This window comes from Hippocampus zosterae, chromosome 13, assembly GCF_025434085.1.
Source record: "Hippocampus zosterae strain Florida chromosome 13, ASM2543408v3, whole genome shotgun sequence".
NCBI classification, from domain to species: Eukaryota; Metazoa; Chordata; class Actinopteri; order Syngnathiformes; family Syngnathidae; genus Hippocampus; species Hippocampus zosterae.
The window spans coordinates 8,793,439-8,810,252 of record NC_067463.1 but is presented as its reverse complement, the minus strand read 5'-3'; the positions used below and the strand labels follow the sequence as shown (position 1 = coordinate 8,810,252).

The window sequence follows — 16,814 nt, the reverse complement described above, 5'->3', positions numbered from 1 at the left end:
GCACTGCGGTTCCAAATGAAAGTTTCATTCACAAGACTAAAAAAGACTTCTGTTTTAACGTTGTGAATAAACTAAGTTTCCAACAGTCTGATGATGGGTCGTGATAATGGGTGTCACATTTACAGAGTACGGCGAGTGAGTTTTGATGTCAGGTAGAGAATACACCGTGTCAGAATTCAGCAGCATTTCAACTTCGAGCAGACTATCAGTCGTCCCAAATATTTGCTCATCTTGTTCAATTGTGCTTGACGTCCCATGAGATCCCTGGCTGAATGTTTACAGCAACAGCTAGTCTTCAGGTGACAGGAATGCTGAACTTGTTTCATCTGAAGGTACAAAACGGAACTTTTGGGGATATTAAAAACTATAGCTTCGAATTAGATCCTTGGAGCGTCTAATCATCATCATTACATCGCTAAACTGTTTATGATTGCCATTTTCTCAAAATTACGTCGGCATTTTGCCGGCGAAGAAAAACCTTGCTCTTAAGGTTGTATGCAATACGCCTCAGGGCCTCATGGGATTTTGTATCGATGGCAGGTTGATTGAGAATTTAAAACACGAAAACACATCTATAAAAAGGATAATTCAGCTGACAAGGTAATGCCACATTTAGGTTAATATATTAAATTAGGAGACCTGCCTGGGCACAAAAGTCTTGAGAGCCTGATGAGCCCATCACGGAGGCACTTACTCCCCGCGAGCTGGTATTAAGAGTGTTTCTCGGTCTGCCGGTAAATTGGCTCAGTCCAAAGTGGTTTTTTTTTGTTTTTTTGACTGCGACACATTGGATTCTCTTTAAAACAAACTCTCCTGCTTGTAGGTTCACTTAAGAATGTCCTTTCATGCCTCAGTGCCAAAAGGAGAAGAAAAAACAAGCTCAACATGCTTGCTGAATCTTGCAAACACTGACATTTCGTCTTATATCTCAGCACCACCCAAAAGCATGACCTTGCCTGCAGCTCAGTGGCAAATGGTCCGAGTAAACCCTTCAAATCTACTCTCGATGAGTTGCTGATTATCGTACGGAAGCACTGTGACTTATATGCCATCATACAGTAGTCAATGTGCTATCCTATTCAAATAGATGCCTCTCGTTGTCCCGACTTCACAAAAGAGAGCAGGAAGAGTACCGGTAATCATTTTTGAGCAAGCAGGCACGCACATACGCACACACATGAAATTAAGGTCACAAAAATACCCAAGTTACGACTTGGAAGAACTAAAAATTGTTTTCATATTTCAATGAAATAATACTATCCACGGGAGATTATTTCAGAAAATTATTTTTGTATCTTTCTCAATCAAATCAAATTTCGACCAAATTTGACATCATAGCTCAGTTATTGAACATTTTTCAGACAATTGAACATTTTAACTGAAATATTTTCTTGGAGCTGCTGCTATTTTTTAACCTTGTTAAAAACCAAAAGAGCTTTTCAAACGAAAATGCAGACGTGAAAACCACAATTTGTCTTTTTTAGGCTGTATTTTTTTTTTAAATAAAAACATGCATGTTAGGTTAATTGATGACTCTCAGTGATCCATTTTGGGGACAAAAGCATTTTTGTCATTGTTGCATCGTATGGATGGCTCCATCTACAAGTGGTGCGATTCCTACCTCTCAACAGCAGGGTGGTGCAGCGGTCTGCTGTCCTGTGGTGAAAGATAGCTATAAGATGCCGAGCCTCCAACCACTCTGATCTTAAACAGCGCCCTGGTGTTCTGCAATTGGAGACATAGTCATTAGTGCGACTGAAATATCTTCAGACATTTCATATCCGGGGTTGCCTCATTTGTGCTGGTTTGGGTGGATTATTTTGAGTGGATCAGTGTGCTTATACGTGGTTACTTGAATTCGTTGTTGTATGTGAGCAGATGTTAACAGGGGGTAGAGCTCACGTATGCACAAAAAGTAAATCACAATTTTATACATGTCTAGTTTAGATTGAGGTGTACGCTCCCTGTTGAGATTAATACATTTTTAGTTACATTACATACATAACTGTAACCATAATTTAGGGTCCTTCAAAAAACGAGTATTAGCTTTGCGTGTTTGATTGAATTTCAAGTTTGGTTGCAACTAGAGTACAGATAAACAAAATAATCAAAGAAAAGGAGATCCTAGCCATTGAAAATGTTCTTGTGAGGCAGGGGTCTTTACATGGACAGTTAGGATGGCCATTGTCAGGCCCCCTCTGAAAAGTAATCATTGAAACATCACAGAGCTGACAAATCACAGACAAGCGCCGAATTGACATTTTTTAAAGTACGAATTGAGAGAAGACTGCTTTAAACCAGTTACATGATTATCTGAGTTGGGTATCAATGATTTGCACAAAACATTTCTATCTTGGCTTTCAGACAGGACCAAGACAGCACTTCTCCAAGTTTTTGAAAATGTTCCAATAAATGTGGGCTTAAGAAAAGTCTCTGTCCTCGTCTAATTGCATCTTTGTAACAGTGAATCACAATATTCTTTTCAGCACCATTCTTTCTGTCTCTTAAGAAAGCACAGACGTGCTTCAGTGCACACTTATCTCCGAGCATATTGATTACTGTCACACTCTCCTTTTTGGGCTTACTAAAATAAATAGATAAATAAATACAAGAAGCAATTCCATTGCCCATCGACTGATGAGGAGCAGAAAGATAGAACACATTACTTAGTTTATCTGAATTTGTCTTGACATCACTTTTAATCAATTGCACACTGGCCCATTGGACTGGGCAATTATGGGGAAAATATGCACAATTTTTCATATCAATCCAAAACAAAACAATAATTAATATATTTCAAAATAATAGTGATAAAAAAATATGGCAAAAGAGAACCTGTTGCAACATAATACGTAGAGCGATTGGGTTTAGCAACAAACCCTTAGCAGGAGTCCAGGACTGCCCTCATTGTCTCTTAAATATTGCTTTGTTTTGATTGGTGGTTGCCGACTCCTTTTCTGTCTGACTATTTGGCTTGTTCCGCTTTTGGAAGTTGCGCTCTAAATGCATGATTTTCTTTCCAACCCCTTTTTGCTAGTTTATGGACTTACTTTTTCCTCATATAGCATGACCAAGGTGAACAGTTCAAGTCACAGGCAGATGCGCTTGATTTTCAAAATAAAACGTCTCTCAAGCTCTGATGATAATTACTGTAAAATATTTTTGTAGTAGTAGTATTTAGAAAAAAAGATGGAACGCGCCCATCATTGCAAGTACCTGTACTGTCTGTAGTCTGTTATGTCTTGAGGGTTCTCAAAGGCAAACCAAAACCCAAAGTTGTAACACCACAAGAAACCTCTGGGTGGTACCACAACACCTTATATACAAGAATAAGCCATGCCGGAGTCACTTCAACAATTTCGGACTGTACCAGAGGGGGGAAAAAAACCAAGTGAAATGTTTGTTAGCAGTGTGACGACAGCATCTCCCCCCTCTCCCCCACTTCCCACCACGAGATGTTTGTCCCCATCTGTATCACAGCAAGCAACCTGAGAACCTGGGGTTGCTTTCAGAAAGAGGATTAAGGAAGGCAAAAGTGTTTCTTTTGGACAGATAAAAGATCACAAAAGAAGGCAGATCAGATGCATGTCAGTGCTTATTGGACTATTGCTAAGCGTCCATTAATGCTTAAGTGTAAATCTAACGCAACGATTGTGTCTTATTGTCGCTTCGTTTGTACAAATGCCACTTATTTGATGGTGTTGCTAAATTATCAAGATATACCAGTACTTGGTACTCTCTGCAGTTGAGGAAACAAACACGTCTGGCAAGGCTACTAGGAAGGGGAGTCTTATTCTTTATGGCTTCAATCCTAAAATTGGATTTAATCGTGCTAATATATAGTCAACAATGCACTACAATAAGTAACAAATGACATTGTCCTGTGCCAAACAAATCATTTAAGTGACTCATTGTGACAACCCCTGTTGCGACGAGCCAAAGCCACAACATGGTACCTGAGTAGTTTATATGGTGATGTATAAAACCACACATTCATTTGACTTTGGTGTGATTATGTGCTTGGGGGAGGAGGGGTAGTTAAAACGCCAGGTTCATTTTTGTTGATTTTACGAGAAGAGAAGACATAATGAATAAAAAAGGACCTTAATGACAGTAGCCATTAGTCACCCTGACCACAGGCCAAGAATTAGAGGGACTCACAAGTCAACAGTGCAATAATTCACACAGTGTGTGGTAAATTATGGTTCAGGAGATTCGTATGTTGACTCATTTATAAAATTGAGAAAATGAATTAAAAAAAAATACTTCACCAGAGATTCTAAATGTGAAAATAGAATGTATAACTACTGTGGACAATTGAACAAAGTTTTTTAATTTTAACGCAGTGTTAAAATGAAGTTAATAGTAACTTTCTAATGCATTCATAGGACAAATATGCTACAATGCTACACCAGTCATTTCAAAAATTGACTGCAGATTAAATTTGATTAAAAACAGTTCCTATAAGAAATAGTGTAAAAATAATGAGTCCTTACAGGGTCAAACTGTCGCCATCCGAAAACCTCATAACAGTACAAGCATTGCTTTAAATCACATTTTAATATTCAGAATAATATTCTGTCGCACAGTTGTAAAAAGTAATTCTTTACCGTGATCACATTTAACCTTCGATGAGGTGTGATGGCTACAATGAAAAGTGCACAGACATTGCTGTTTGGGAGATGTATCCCTTCACATGAACACTGCTTAATTGTCGGTCCTCATCCCATACTTTGTCTTGGACTAAATACATGTAGTCCATTCTTAATCTGATCCCTGACCTGAACTCTTACAAGATTAAGTGTGGATATTTGTGTTGACTTAATTTTTTTTTGTCAGCCAGCCAGCTCAGACGCATTCCTCTCTCGTGATTCTATTTTTCTTAATGTGAACAAATCAAAGTCGGGCATTTGCATTCAAGTTCGGGGATAGTCCACTGTAAATGAAACTCCATCACACTTGTTTTCTGGCTTCAGTGAGCCTCGTGGATCAGTATCTACTGGAGCTGATGGCATTTACCTGAGCCTGAGATCTGTTCAGCATCAGATAATAGAGCTTGGTGAGGATCCTCTGCTGTAGCTGCTCCCAAGAGATGGTCCTGTCTTCCAACATGAGAAATGGCGGACCGAACCTTACAAAAGCAGGGGGTGGGGGGGAAGTACATAAAAATCACCCCGAGGAATACAGAAGTTACGTCAAAGCAAAAAACTGTGGACCTCTAACCCACACACCTGGTGATTAATGACATGACCCGACAAGTAAAGTCAGCAGCCAGGAGAGTCGATGCTGCATTGAGTAAACATTATCAAGGAAAAATGGAATGCCTAGCACATAATCACAAACAATTCCGGTGAGCAGAGTGAGTGAAGGTGACACCCAGTTAAATCCATCATCCACAATCGAAAAGGAAAATAGAATAATGGGCCTGAAGGGGCAATTGCACAGTAAAGTGTACACAATCCATCCTCATATATGTCTTGGCTTACAACTGAAATAAAGGTATACAGTACTTTGGCTTTTTTTTTTTTGGCCATTTGAATTCAAAGACATAGAACCCCATTTCAATGACTGAGTGTTTTCCAGAGGAGGACCATTTCATTTCGATGAGTTCTGCAATGAGCAAAGGGCTCGTCATTAACTTCTAAATTATTGCTGGGCATTTCAAGAGTGACATCTCTGCCATTCCCTTCAAAAGCCCAATATACTACTGCTTTATTGTCATGGCGAACCGAGAAAGTTGCTTTCCAAAGCTCACCTGACTGCCTGCTGAGCACATCCGGACGTGTTGCAGATGAGAAGCAGAACCTTGGAGGAGCCGCCCTGGTTCAGGTATTCGGTGGATAACGTGCCGGATGATGGCAACCTCGCAGCCGAAGAGCTGTACGGGGAATTGGGGAGGCTGTGGTGATACCCTTGAGGATAGAAGAGCAGAGGAGGACAAATTTAAGGATGCAACAGTATACCGGTAATAGGATGAGTCATTAGGTTCACTTGCATAATAAATACATAAATTATGGGGCGATAGCCCGAGCTCTACAATACATAAATATGGGTCTGGCAGTATCCTTGTGAGGGCACCTGGACTGCGCAAGTGCACCGAATGAAGAATCCAGACTGTCAGGTGTAAATTGTGTAAAGCTTCTCAGTTACGCACGAGTAGCCACTGCAAAATTGCTACTTGTATTTCCACTCTCTGGAACAGGAACATTTGTTACGACAGACACTTACATGCACCTCACACGCACAGCGATGAAAATTGGTTAATCGCTTGAGGAGATGCAAAAGGCCAAATGTCTTGTTTTCTGAGAAACACAACTTTGGACTTTAGTGGATGATTTCATTATACAGCGCTTGTTTAAGCCCTCTTGACCGATCAAGTTCACAGCAAATCTTAACACACACATTTTGACACGCAGGAAACCAGGTCAGTACGTTCAACCATATTGAATGCACCCACTTTAAATTAAGTCCTTCATTAAGTTTCAGTCTGAAAAATTGTTGAGCAAAACTGCAGCAAAAATACACACCATTTTTTAAAAAACTAAAGTCGGACAAATGGATAATGAATAAATGACCTTTATGCACATATAGACAGCCCTGGATGAGTTTGGTGTGGAAGAACTTGCAAAGAACCGTGATGTGTTATTTATATTGCAAAATGCATTTCTAACACCTATGTCCAGTCCTGAAACGGGATGTTCAAAAGGAATATATTGTGCATGACGGGGAAGAACCAAGTCACTTGTGCCAGACACCTGCCAATTCTCACCTCCTCTTTCTGCTTGTAGGAGGTGAAGATAAGGTCATTCTCACTGGAGCACAAGAGCCCGCGTGTTGCGCCTTCTCTCAGAAGAAGGAAGGACACAACTATTTTCCGACCATTTATTTCCAGTCTTGATGAGGAGCAAGCAGCAAGGTGGGGCAACTTGAGTGAAATGACTTCTCAGAACCGAGTCCGCAATTTTAAGACTTGGGACTTGCATGTCTTAAAGTGATGGAAGACTCGACTCATCTGACTTTGGTATTTAAAACTTTTATAAGGATGGAAACAATATTTTATCACTCCAGTAAAAACGGCGACTGGCTTGGCCTGTTCAACCAAGTAATGACTTGACTCGCTTGAAATTTTTGGGCGCACTCGAGGAGATTGATCGTTTTTCACAATAACTTGTGGGATTTGCTTAAAACTTGACGGTCACAATCTGAGAATGATTTGCAACACGTGACCGACTCCCCACCTTTCATTGAAACATCCATCCATCCACCAGCCCAACAACTCATCTATCCATGCTTCGAACTTTTAAGGAGAAATGTGTGTTAACGTGTGACAACCACAAATAAATGGAAGAGAAAATCCCAAGCAAGACTTCTGGTATGATGTGCTTCAATAACAAGCGAGTGACCCCAGTCACTAACAATGTGCACGCTGACTAAAAATACGCAGAGGGTTGTGAGCTTAAACTCGCATGAATCAGAGGTCATGACTGTAAACAAGCATCAGTGGCCACAGACCACCTGAGCTCTCTGCTGACTGTGAAGAAAGAGTTTCAGTCAAAGAAAGAAGCCAGATGTGGCAATCTCGCTGTCCCTTTTTGTGTCATTTCCCAATCCTCCATACAAACATATCGGCGTGGGGCATCACTTTTAGCCACCTAAAATGAGGACATCAATGCACAATTGTATAAAGGTGATTTTGTCATCAGCCGTGGGCATCTTTTATCTGAGTGTTTATCGTAAGAATGTTGATGTTAATATGTTACAATTTATTGAGCTTTACTTTGATTGTTTTTCTTTTTGAACGCAGCATAAAATGAATCCCCCGGCCAATGTTGTAAGCCTTTAAGTGCTTATAAGAAAATTAATTCCACCATATTCCCTTCTGACAGATGCCACTTTTCTTGCTATCATTAGATGAGTTTTCGATGACTGTATTTTCACATCTAATCGACCATAGAAGGTGGGGAGAATACTCAAGACCTCCTGAGTTCCACTGACACACCTTTGTAGGGCGAGGCAGAGTCTGGGGACTTCGAAGCGGCCTATCATTTCTCTGAGGTTGAAGTCGCCGGAGTGGTTAATTAAAAAAAGCTCCTTGGTCGCATGTCCCCGAGGGTGGATGAGATTTGCTCTTAAAGGCTCTTGATGTTGCGGGGCTGGTTGACACGCCTCCGTAATACTGGCGGATATTGATGCCTCTCTATAGATTGGCAAACTCGAGTGTCGGTCCGTTTTTTAAAATTTTCATTTTAAGAAGGTTATTTCAACTACAGGGTCGTCATGCTCCTCAGTCTCCCTGCTAATGTCTTATTCAGAATTCCGACACAGAAGACGAGGCGGGCTTTTCATGCATCCGAGTGCGTTTGTGGGAAGGCAAGTCAATGAAAATGAGAAAGAGAGAGAGACACACACAACAGAAGAACCATTTGGATGATGAAGGTAAAAGTCTGGGCCAGAGTGATGACGACCGATTGATGATCCTGTTATAATTTATACCTGAGTGCGGCGTGGAGCCTCCACGACCATGCAAAGGCGGCGCTTGAAAGGCGTAGATGACATCACTATCAGCGATGGCTGTCAGGTCGTCGTCATCTGAGAAGGACCGCTGGAATCCTGTCGAGTACAACTCGGCCAGGATGACCTGCAACCGGAGGGCCACAATGATAATACTTAACAAAATCATGTGTTAATTCTTCAACTCTTAATTTGAGCATTTCAAACCGGAATCGGGCATCTTACAATTCTATCCTACTTTAATGTAGCACCGCAGTATGTTTTGTTGATTCAACTTGGCCATGTTCGCACTGTTAAGTCGGATTTTCCTTAGTTCTGTTCCGATTTATTCTCAAAAATGTACTTTCATTATTTTTAAATAGAAAAATGTTGTGACGCAACAACTCATGGAATCAAATTGCTAATTGCGGTAATCAAGTTGGATCGTGAGACCAGTGAAGGGCCACACTTTTCGTCTTTGGCTGGTCCACCGTAATCATAGACTGCTAGAGTCGGTGCGCCTTGGTAGAGGTTGAGTTAGTTCAAGTTGGTTGCGATAAGATTGTCTGCTATCAACAATGACCACAAAGCTGGAAAGCTGAGTTACGGTGGAGTCAAGAGTCAGTGACACAATTGGGAGTTCAACCAAAATGTTCTGTATAAATAGGTAGGTAGATATAGGTAGGTTTAGGGAGGGAGGTAGGTAGTTAGATAAATAAAATGTGTACCTGGTCTGCAGAGATGCCCCCTTCCTCTGCTACCATGGCTCTCAAGGTGGACAATGAACCGAAGAGTGGCACAGCAAGACCCACTCGAAGATACCGCTGAGTCTTTGTACTGAATACCAACGTCACACACATTGGCCTGCGAACAGCGAGGAGAATTGGTCATTTTCATTGTGTTTCCTTTAAGGTATGAGACATGTTGCAAGCACAGTAAAATTCCTGTCGACAGTTTCCACTCCCTCGCAGGTGTAGTCAGCGGTGAAACTGAAATGACTCCACTCTGGAGATTTGAATGAAGCCAGTACTTTCCTTAAATTTGGGTCTCAACTTCATCTTCCATCGGAGGGATGGACGTTTTTTTTTTTTGAGGAGATGCGATATAACAGTATTGTTGCGCATTAATTTGATTTTGAGGCCCTGGAGGATACCACAGGTGGCATCAATCATTTTGGTATTTTGTTTTTGCACAAAACAGACATTTAACTTGATTACATCATTGAAAATACAACAAAAGAAAAGATTCCGAAGAATTAGGAAGATGTGCCCTGTTGTATATTTTAATATGTTTTGATAAGTTGCACATTTTTGGGAGAGGGGAAATTGTTGATTTGTGGTGCTGTTGTAGAAAATCCAATTTCACCGGCATGGATAATATAATTTGTCTGAGTGTGACTTCATATTTAATTGGATTTGTCTCACATCTCTTCACAATTCAACTTGGGAATATGTTAGGAGGGAGAATATTAGGTGCTGTGGTGTTAATAATGTCGGATGCTGCTGAATGAGAAACACAAGGGGATGTGAGTGCAGGATGACTGTTGAGAGCAACAGGAATTGGGAAATGCCATCTTTGAATAACTTATGTCATGTTATAGCTTTGTGCTGGAGGACTCATTTTGAATTCATCACATGATGTATTCATGAACTCGCCTCAAATGTTTACATTCATAGTACATGCAGCCACTTGTACAGCAAAGTTTTTGCCCGTCTAAAAGCTCCTCAGTATAGATGAATTCATGTTTGTTTTTTTTAAGTGTGCTATTTGTCGATATTTGGACAGGATTTTCTTTGCTACGATATCCACAGCCCCTATTTCCACTAAGCTGTACAGTTGTGTTTGAGTATTTTTAAATTGCATTATTGGTATTATCTGCAGCACACAGGCATCGCGTCCTGCTGCTAGCCTGCTCATGCTTTCGGGACCTCAGACTCAGCATGCCTTCGACTTAAATACCGCTGCAGCAGGAGCATGGACTCCCACCAGCGACTGTGTGAGCTAGCTGTGTTTGTGTAATAAAAGAGACCACATGTCAGAGAATACAATTCTGCCAGTCCCACTGTGGTCCGCCAGCATGAGGTGTGAAACAAGAACAGATTTATTCCGGCGTGAATGTAAAAATAAAACAAAATGTAACAGCATATTGGTTAGCTGTACGGGTTTTCTGTTGACGCTGCCGGTCAGAGTCAGTGAAAATGAATCTCTTGAATCATCTACATCACACGTGTCAAAATCAAGGCCCGGGGGCCAGATCTGGCCCGACATATCATTTTATGTGGGCCGCGAAAGCAAATCAAACATGTCAAGTTCCATGATGCTTGCTCAAGTCTGAACCAAAATGTCAAATTGTCATATGTAATCCACAATAACAGTCCTTATTCTTGACTTCTGATTCCAAAACAAGTTACGCATCAATTTGTTGTGCGCCGTGCATGTACGGTAATATGTGGAGGTGATTAAACAGTTATATGGTTTTCCAAAATTCATTACGGCCCACCAAGGGAAACGGGAACTAAAATGTGGCCCGTGACAAATATGAGTTTGACACCCCTGATCTACACAGACCTACTAAAGCAGGAATTGGACAAAATTATATACTGCAGATGAGGAAGATGAGTCCAGGTCTTAGAGTCGATTTACACTGCAGGTCCAAGCTCCCAAATCCAAATGAAATGTGTTTATTTGTAGGTGCATTTCAAATGATGACACGAAATTACACAATAATAAGTAAACACATATTTAAAAATTAAATGTAAGTGGATGGTTTAGTTGGCTTGTTATGACCATTTCCTCACTGGCCGCCATCATCAATTATTTTGCTGATTACAGAATAGACATGCTTTTAATGTATCATATTAACATAATTTGTGTTGGCTGCAGTTTGGACTGACAGTGGCTGCTGGATTTGGAATTCTGTGTTTCCATACTTTACCTGGTTTGTCGCAGAGGGATGGGCAGGGAGATGCATAAAAAGGGGTCAAAGGTGTTGCTCTGCTTAAGGCAATGAGGGCAAGTCAGAGATGACCTGGGGAGAAAGGAAGGACAAGAAAAGGTAAAAGCATTTTATCCTCATTGTATAGAGTGTTCCCTTATTGGGTTATTGCGGCTTCACTCGATCGTGAGTTTTTCTTTGTGGCCATAGCTTTATCAATTGGAGTTTTGCTTGCTTTTTTTCTTCCTTTTAAGTCACATCGGTCAAAAAAAAAGTCGATTATTTAAAAGATAAGATAAGATATCCTTTATTCGTCCCACACTGGGGAAATTTACAGCCTCCAGCAGCAAGAATGTATGTAGAAAGAAGAAAGGAGAAAGAGAAAAAAAAAACAACAAACATCTTTCAATTAAATACAATAGGAACACAAATGGATAAATCACAGTACTATTTACAATTTTCCTTCACATCATTTAATTATTATCATTATTATGATTGTTATTTTTTATTCATCAGCCTGACAGCAGTCGGTAGGAACGAGCGTCGGTATCTCTCCTTCTTGCAGCGCGGGTGTAACAGTCTCTGGCTGAAGGAGCTACCAAGTGCTGTCAGGGCGGGCTGGAGGGGGTGGTAGGGACTGGCCATCATAGCTTTTAGCTTAGTTAGCATCCTTCTGTTGCCCACCTCCTCCAGAGTGTCAAGGGAGCAACCCAGGACAGAACTGGCCTTCCTGACCAGTCGCTCCAGTCTCTTTCTGTCCCGGGCTGAGATGCTGCCTGACCAGCAGACAATGCCATAATGGATGGCCGAGGCCACCACCGAGTTATAGAACGTCTTAAGGAGTGACCCCTGAACTCCAAAAGACCTCAGTTTCCTGAGTAGGAAACTCTGTCCTTTCCTAATCAGGGTGTCCGTGTTTGTAGACCAGTCCAGTTTGTCGTTCAGAAGAACACCAAGGTACTTGTAGGAGGTCACCCTCTCTATGTCCATACCCTGGATGTTCATCGGTGCTGGTGAGGACTTTTTCCTGCAGAAATCCACAACCAACTCCTTAGTTTTCCTAGGGTTGATCTGGAGGAGATTCTGCTTTGATTTGAGTGGAACTTTGTTTTACAAAAATCAATTACCATAAACATTAGACAGCTTATCACCTGCCGGTATTAAGTTTTCATTTTTCATTTGAAATGTTAGATTTATTAAGTGTAACAAGTGTTTAGAAGGATGGGAACCATATAGCGGGGGAGGGGGTTCGAGTGTAATGGCTTAAAAGAGGGCCCCATTTTAAAAACGTAACAACCATGATTAAACGACGGTATATTTTCTATTTTCCTGATCTAGTGATCTGCACAAGGGTGACATCCTGAATCTTCATGCTCACAATCACACCTAAGGACAATTTAGAGTGTTCCATTAACCTTCCATGCATGTTTTCGGAATGTGGGCGGAAACTGTAGTACCCGGAGAAAACCCACGCAAGCACGGGGAGAACATGCAAACTCTACACAGGAAGGCCAGAGCTGGAATCGAACCCCGCACCTCTGCACTGTGAGGCCGATGCGCTAACCAGTCAACCACCTATGGGTTTTTTTTTTTAATTAGTAATAATAATAAATCGTATTTTGTCAAATGGTGGTTGTGGCATTAATTTTCTCAATTTGGGCGTCTATTGATGTTATGTTTTTTTAATTTACCGTATTTTAAAATCAGCAATCGGACAATATATAGGGACATCTCATTTAAAACATTGTATAAGTTTCCGTACTTTATCTCCGGCTTTCTGTAATGCTGGTTTGGTTGGTCTCTACCGTTAACTCTCCAACAATAGTGTTCGTGATCTGAGGCAATTAGTTGCTACGGTTTTCTCCTGATGGGGAAAAAGGAATCGAAATGAAAATGATTCAAACTGGGATGCTATGTGTTTTTGGCTTTTGTCTTCAGATGTGGCGACGTGGCATGTGGCTCATTAGCCAAGGCTTTTTTTTCCAACATGCTCTGCTCCAAGAAACAGTCAACAATCGTATGTTTGAGATTGCAAGGCAAATCAGCGTTTAGTATAAGTGGGACAGCAGCTGTTGTGTTCGAGACAGCTTGAGACTGCCCAGTACCACCGCTTCTCTTTCTTGCAAGGAAATAACCAGAAAGACAACTCGCAGTGTTTATTACAGTGATAAAACACTAAAAATATTGCTACAACAGAGGCATTTATTTATCGTAGGTGGATGACTCACCCAGCGAGTAATTGGGACACGCCATCTATTATAGTGTTGACCGCTTTTTGAGGAAATCCTAAATTTCGAATTTGTATTTTCCATGACATCATTTTGCCATTACTGGACTGTATTGCCCTTTTTTTCCAATGCATACGAGTCCACTGTCGCAAGGCTCGTAGGTTTTAAATCTTGCATAGAAGTGTCGATTAGAGAGTCGAAATTGCCATAGTAGTGTTGGCCCGATGGACCGAGCGATACAAAGTATCAGCACAGACACAAAATCCTCTTAAGTAAGGCGTCAGCGCAAAAGATACACGTTCGTAATTTGCATGCACACCACAAGCGTGGAGGAGAAGCCTTGAATTAGGCCATCTGGATGTGCAGTTAAGGGACAAAAAAAAAGGGGGGGGGTTCTGCTGTTCTGATCTTGAGCACGGAACAAAAACAAGGCCAGACTATCATCTCTGGATGATGAGGGCGGCAGAAGCATCTGAGATCGATAGGAAAACAAAAGCGAGTGAGCCAAGAGACAACGGGAGCGACAACAAAGGGGGCCTCAGCATGGGGGTAGTGGGGGCTCGATGCATTAAATATGAACACAGGGTTGGGCACGGGACAGCCGAGTTGACAAAAGAGAGAGCAAAGAGAAAAGCACAAAAACTGACAGCATCAGTCAAGCTCTTTCCACCCGTGTGAAGCAAGCGCGCACACACACACACACACGCGCACACACGCCATCATTAACATCATCTAAGTTTAATTAAAAAGACCCACAGCAATCAGTGATGGTAAACTTACTGAATAAATCACTGCGAGTTCATTACAAATGGAAATTTTTGATTATAACTAAAATGTAATCTCCAAAATCAAGGTGCCAAGATGAAAATCCTGACTTGGAGACTCTAGAGGAGTCACCATAAGGCAATCAGCCAATGAATGAAGCAGCCACATTATATTTTGTTCATGACTGTAGCGGATCCATGTGGACATCCCCCCCACCCCCCCAAATACAAATACCTTCAGATTCTGGCACATCTTCACACAGCTAAAAATGTCAAAAGCAGAGAAACTCGGCGTGGGGTTATTAACGGCTCATTCATACACATTTAAAACAAAATATTTAGCTGGTTGTTTGATTTCACACTTGATAGACAGGCACTCCAGAGAACTATTTGAATACAAGCAATTTAAAAGTACATTTGTGTTCCGGGGCTGCTCTACTCCATCTGGCACTGGGTGTCTTGAATCTGTGCAGTATGCAATGAATTTAAGACAATTCAGACACTCTGGAGAGAAATGCGTCGACGTGTCGGAAAGCTTGATCTCATAGTCATGAGTCTTGAAATAGGAAACAGACCCAAAAACAAACAGCACGAAAAACGCCGCAGAATGGCTAAGAGCAAAAGAAACGATTCTGAAGTGGCCTTCCATGAGCCCAGTTGGACAGTAAATCCAAAAGTGCACTGAGAAAATATCACAATTATATACTATGACAAAAACAAAAAAATCACAAAAAACATAGAGCAGCACAATTCAACGTTGGAGAAGATTTTGTCATACTCTATGTACAAGCTCCTCTCATCCAACATGCATTATATAAGCCCATTCGTCACATTACATAAACTTGTTTCGACCTAGACGATGTCTTGGAGACAACAGGCCAATAAAAATAGACACCACAAAGTCAGAGTGACAGACAGTGAGGAGGAGCGAGGCCTCGACAAAAATGCATTCAAACCCAAGCGTCGGCGACACGGGCGAGCGCAGACTCCCACGTCGGCAGCCCAATGCACAAGACAGCACGAGCTCTAATCGCAAACATTTATTCAGATCAGAGAACTCCGCTGTCTCCCTCTAAGGAGCGTCTATAGAAGATTTGAAAAGAACGGGGAAGGAAGATGAAAAGAAGGGAGACCAATTGAACAAGAAGGAAGAGACTTGAAAGATAGTCGCGGGTCGACGGTTACGGCACAAACAAAACCCAGTATATGAAATTGCTTTGTTGTCACAAACTGCCAACTGTGACTGACGATCACAGAAGTGAGCTACTGTATATTGACAACAAATGATTTGAGACAAAATGAAAATCAAGGGACCCTAGTGAGGATACGCAGTAGGGAAAATTTGATGGATGGGTGGATGGATGCCAAGTTTTCAGCTGCTCGGCAACATGAAGATTAGTGAGGTTGTCTTATCCACTGATCTTGTTTTAATTCATGGCTTTTTGTCAACATAGACAAGTGTCGATCCTTTCGTTTTATTTTGATGCAATGAGACGATTAAACATTTTTGTGGATTAAGCCCAAAGAGGCCCACGACACTGCTATAGTTTGAGTGAAAAGTAAATTGAAAGTGAATACACGTCAAGTAGGGGCGGGAAAAAATATCTTATTCCTCAGTGTTCCTCAATTTTGTTCGTCTTGCAGTTACACGATAAGCTTGTGAGCTTTGACGCATAGGCAGCTAATCAGTGAGACAACGTCCAACTGTTTGAGCACCAGCTCACCACTGCTGTGGACTTAACACAAGCTGTCAATCAAACAAGTAATTACAAACCCACTGTGTGTGTGTGTGTTGCTCCTTTATCTGATGATTTCACGCTTACAAGGTATTGAACATAATCAGGAGGATTTCGTTCCCTGGCTCAGATGTGACTTTTATTTCATTTTTTTGGCGTGCCACTCAGGGCAATGTGGCTTTTGCCTCCAATAGAGGGCAACAGAATCAGTTTGTATCAAAATGGTGAACATCATAATTGATCACGTTGTCCTTGAAAGTAATTAACCATTGGTATTTAAAATATTTAATCACATCAGTGAATGTGAAACCTTGGAACCCTGTATAGAAACAAATTATTCTGTTTGCTGACTGTTTTTGAAAGATGCACCCCTTATTTGTTGAAAAACTTGCCTGTGTGTCACTTTTGTGTCAGGATGAGCAAGTATCGCAGGCATGGAGTGGCCCGATGCTCGGCCTTATTTCACAGTGTTGGCACTCACAATAGCATCCGATACCGGTGTCGACCGCCCTCTTGTGGTCGTTTTACAATCAAGAACTAAAGAGATGTTTTCAACAAAAATGTCCGCCAACGACAACGTATAATCCAGTATGAACATTTATAGATGTAAAAACATGAACATGTAATACAGTAAAGTCCCGTCACTGTAACATTCCAACTT

General features: G+C 41.2%; 1 protein-coding gene and 1 long non-coding RNA gene across 2 annotated transcripts in view; one reads left to right on the top strand and one right to left on the bottom strand.

Moving 5' to 3' along the window:
- Positions 1-16,814, bottom strand: part of usp43a (ubiquitin specific peptidase 43a) — a 58,733-nt gene that overhangs the window by 15,305 nt on the left and 26,614 nt on the right. The window contains exons 4-9 of the mRNA XM_052084067.1: positions 11,426-11,518; positions 9,219-9,354; positions 8,494-8,638; positions 5,756-5,912; positions 5,020-5,131; positions 1,622-1,725 (exon numbers count right to left, since the gene is read on the bottom strand). Coding sequence (XP_051940027.1) covers positions 1,622-1,725; positions 5,020-5,131; positions 5,756-5,912; positions 8,494-8,638; positions 9,219-9,354; positions 11,426-11,518 — 747 coding nt within the window. The remainder of the gene's footprint in view (positions 1-1,621; positions 1,726-5,019; positions 5,132-5,755; positions 5,913-8,493; positions 8,639-9,218; positions 9,355-11,425; positions 11,519-16,814) is intronic.
- Positions 3,439-7,366, top strand: LOC127613199 (uncharacterized). The gene is made up of 2 exons (XR_007966097.1): positions 3,439-3,587; positions 6,789-7,366. It is a non-coding gene; the product is annotated as an uncharacterized LOC127613199 (long non-coding RNA).